This window comes from Triticum aestivum, chromosome 2D, assembly GCF_018294505.1.
Source record: "Triticum aestivum cultivar Chinese Spring chromosome 2D, IWGSC CS RefSeq v2.1, whole genome shotgun sequence".
Classification (NCBI taxonomy): domain Eukaryota; kingdom Viridiplantae; phylum Streptophyta; class Magnoliopsida; order Poales; family Poaceae; genus Triticum; species Triticum aestivum.
Window position 1 is genome coordinate 645,099,289 of NC_057799.1, and position 3,100 is coordinate 645,102,388.

General features: G+C 44.5%; 1 protein-coding gene across 1 annotated transcript; it reads right to left on the reverse strand.

The window, feature by feature from the left end:
• Window positions 1-1,471: 1,471 nt before the first annotated feature.
• On the reverse strand, window positions 1,472-2,536 carry LOC123050738 (uncharacterized). Its single transcript, XM_044473482.1, has 4 exons — window positions 2,391-2,536; window positions 2,160-2,229; window positions 1,830-2,034; window positions 1,472-1,740 (listed from the first exon to the last, which is right to left on the reverse strand). The coding sequence occupies exons 1-4, from the start codon at window positions 2,471-2,473 to the stop codon at window positions 1,580-1,582; spliced, it is 519 nt and encodes a 172-aa protein (XP_044329417.1). The 5' UTR covers window positions 2,474-2,536; the 3' UTR covers window positions 1,472-1,579.
• Window positions 2,537-3,100: the final 564 nt, after the last annotated feature.

The window sequence follows — 3,100 nt, forward strand, 5'->3', positions numbered from 1 at the left end:
TAGTGATTGAGCATCTATTTCTTCACTCCGATTTTCGTCAAATTCCTCGGAGTTTGACGAATTTAAAAAATCTCCCATTCACCCCCTCTGGGAGTTACCTGCGCTTTCATTGGTTTCAGAGCAAGGTACTCCCTTGTTCTGTGTGCATTTTGTTTAACCACTTGGAGTTTTAGTTATGTCGACCGCATGTATGATCAAGGTATCCGTTGTGTGCCCCATCTTTGATGGCATAGACTATCCTTACTGGAAGAACAAGATGCGCATGCACCTTGAGGCAACTGACAACGACCTCTGGTTCGTCGTTGAGAACGGCGTTCCCGATATTGCTCCTAGTATCAACACTGCTGATGTGAAGAGATTCAAGCAACTCGACTCTCAAGCGAAGAACATCATATGTGGACATCTCAACAAAGGACAGTATGGCTATGTGAGTCCTCTAGAAACTGCAAAGCTTATCTGGGACAGGCTTTCCAAGGTCAATGAAGGCATTTCCACATAGCATTACTCATGTGTTGATGTGCTCCGCAATCTCTTCAACCGCTTCAGAAGACTCGGCAATGAAAATATTCAACAGACTTTCGATCGCCTCACCGATATCTCCAATGAGCTTCAAGCTCTCGGTACTGCTGACATCACTGATCATGAGGTTGTGAAGAAATTGCTGAGGTCTCTGGATAGTTCCTTTGACACCTTAGCCCTGATGATTCAAGAGTGTCCTGATTACAAAGCACTTGATCTGGCAGATATTCTTGAGAGGCTCAATACTCATGAATTTCAGCAAGCTGAGAAGAGAGATATGTATGGTCCTAGCTATGGACGACCTCGCGCTCTGAAGGCAAAGGCCAAGGCAATCTCTTCATCTGAGGAAGAAGCATCTGACTGCACTACTAATGGTGCTGAGTAAACTGGCAGAGAGCTGGCCAATGCTTGTGAGAGAATTCCAGAAGCTTTCCAAGAGAAATCACCCTGGAAAGTCTTCAAAGTATGACTCGAAGAACACTGGAGAAGCTTCTGCTTGAGACTACGACAAGAGAACATGCCACAAATGCAAAAAGCCAGGCCATTACATCGCTAACTACCCTCTCTCGAAAAAGGGGTCAAAGAAGAAGAAGTCTAGCAGAGATGATGACTCCGATGACAAGAAGAAGGAATCCTCAAAGTCTTCATCAAAATCTTCATCTCGCAAGAAAAGCAGTTCCGGCAGAGCTTGCGCATTCATTGGGAAGCAAATGGACCTTGGCGGTGACAGGACGGGGCTAATCACCAGCGGCTTAAATGTCGATTTCGTCGCCGGTGGGTGAGGAGAAGGCGCGGGAGAGGCAGTGGGACTGCAAGCTGGGGGCGTGGAATGGTTATTTCACATGAAACCATATATAATAATCGGGCACATTTTGGCCCAACCCATCAATACTAATAGTGGAATCAGTCTTGAGCATTGGTGAAGTATACAACAACCAAAAAGTAATCCCGTAGTAACATCAAGACTATCTTACATGTTTTCAACTCTCATAAACAATAAAATGAACAAGCAATATACAGCCGAAGGTGACAAAATAGTGCTTCGTTAAGCTTACGGTGTCTATCTAAGCATGAAAGGCCTGCCAAGCATATTTCTCTCCCTGAAGAACTTCCTTTTGTGCCTCTTCTTCCCACAAGTAAACTCAGCATCACTCGGGTGCAGGATCTGGAATCTATCTGGGCAGAACGCGCACCTACTCTTGAAACGGCACATGGGCTTTTCTGTCACATGTCACACATACATAAATGGAATTAACATGCATGCATACAACTAGTTAATCTGGAGGAACTAGATAGATTATGTAAGTTACCTAAGAGGGTGCATGTCTCGACCACCAGCCGTCTAGACCGGCGCTCGAACCGCAGCTCGGCGAAGAAGTACTTTTGTCCATTGTCGTCAGTGGCATCCCTCTGTCGGGCCCAGAAGCCGACATGGTACCAGAAGTCCTGCCTGAAGCCGACGCAGGCGGCCCTGGGCTCTTCCATGGGCTCCGCAGCAGGATAGAACATAGCATCCTGCGCACACACACGAACATATAGTATTAGTGATCTTACTGATGGTCAATGTAAATCTTAAATTACGCATTAAGCCGTATATGGAGTATATCCAAATGGGGGATTACAGGACATAAAATACGTACCGGGTTCCTGGAGTTGTAATGGCCGAGGGCAAAGATGGTGTACATGTTGGCACCGAGGGCATCACGCTCACTGTCACCAAATATATACGTTAACAGTCTTCGCAAAAAGAAAAATACGTTAACAGAGAGAGAGAGAGAGAGAGGGAGAGAGAGAGAGAGAGAGAGAGAGAGAGAGAGAGAGAGAGAGGAACGTATGGAAGTATAATAAATAAATTAAGACGGAATTCTCACTGTTTTCTCTGGCGATCAAAGCAAGGGAAGTCGACGGCGTCGGCGTCGGGGTCAGCACCGGGGGAAGAGAAGAAGGATCCCATCGTCGTCCGTGGTTTCGTCGATTGTATTTTATTTTTCGAGGGGCGGAGAGTTGATTCTGTGATCTGCCGCACAGCCCCTAATATATATATCTACGGTTGGCCGCGAGGCAAATCAAGTCGGAACGACGCCTCCTAGTCGCCTACAAATAGAAACTCAAGTAAGGCCCACCTTCAGAATTTGGGAATCAGACAGACTCTCGATTACGTACGTATTTTGCTGCCTACAAAGACGTACAATATTCTGTTGGCAAACCGTATCCGCAGTTCATTGGGGCGAATTGCGGGCGCGTCGCACAGGGGTGCCCCTGACTGGGACGGCCCATTTTCTTTTTCATTTTTTGTTTTTTCGTTTCTATCTCTTTTTTTTGCGGTCAAAGTAAAATACAAATTCAGAAAGAAAAGGAAAACAAGAAACATGTAAAAGAAGAAACAGAGATAGAAACGAAAAAACAAAAAGGGAAAATAAGTACGTAGTCAAGAGTCTGTCTGATTCCCATATTTTTTGTATTTTTCTTTATATTTTTACTTTTTCAGAAAAAAAATCATAAATTGTTCAAAATTTTAAAAAAGTTTCCGTTTTCAAAATTATGTTCACAAATTTAAACAGTCTGGTTTTTCAGAAATGTT

Bases quoted from the DNA above. Each gene is read 5' to 3' on its own strand.
- LOC123050738 (XM_044473482.1), bottom strand. From the start codon at position 2,473: ATGGGATCCTTCTTCTCTTCCCCCGGTGCTGACCCCGACGCCGACGCC. The intron at 2,230-2,390 runs GTGAGAATTCCG...ATTTGGTGACAG, and splicing joins TTTGATCGCCAGAGAAAACA to TGAGCGTGATGCCCTCGGTG. The intron at 2,035-2,159 runs GTACGTATTTTA...GTGTGTGCGCAG, and splicing joins ATTACAACTCCAGGAACCCG to GATGCTATGTTCTATCCTGC.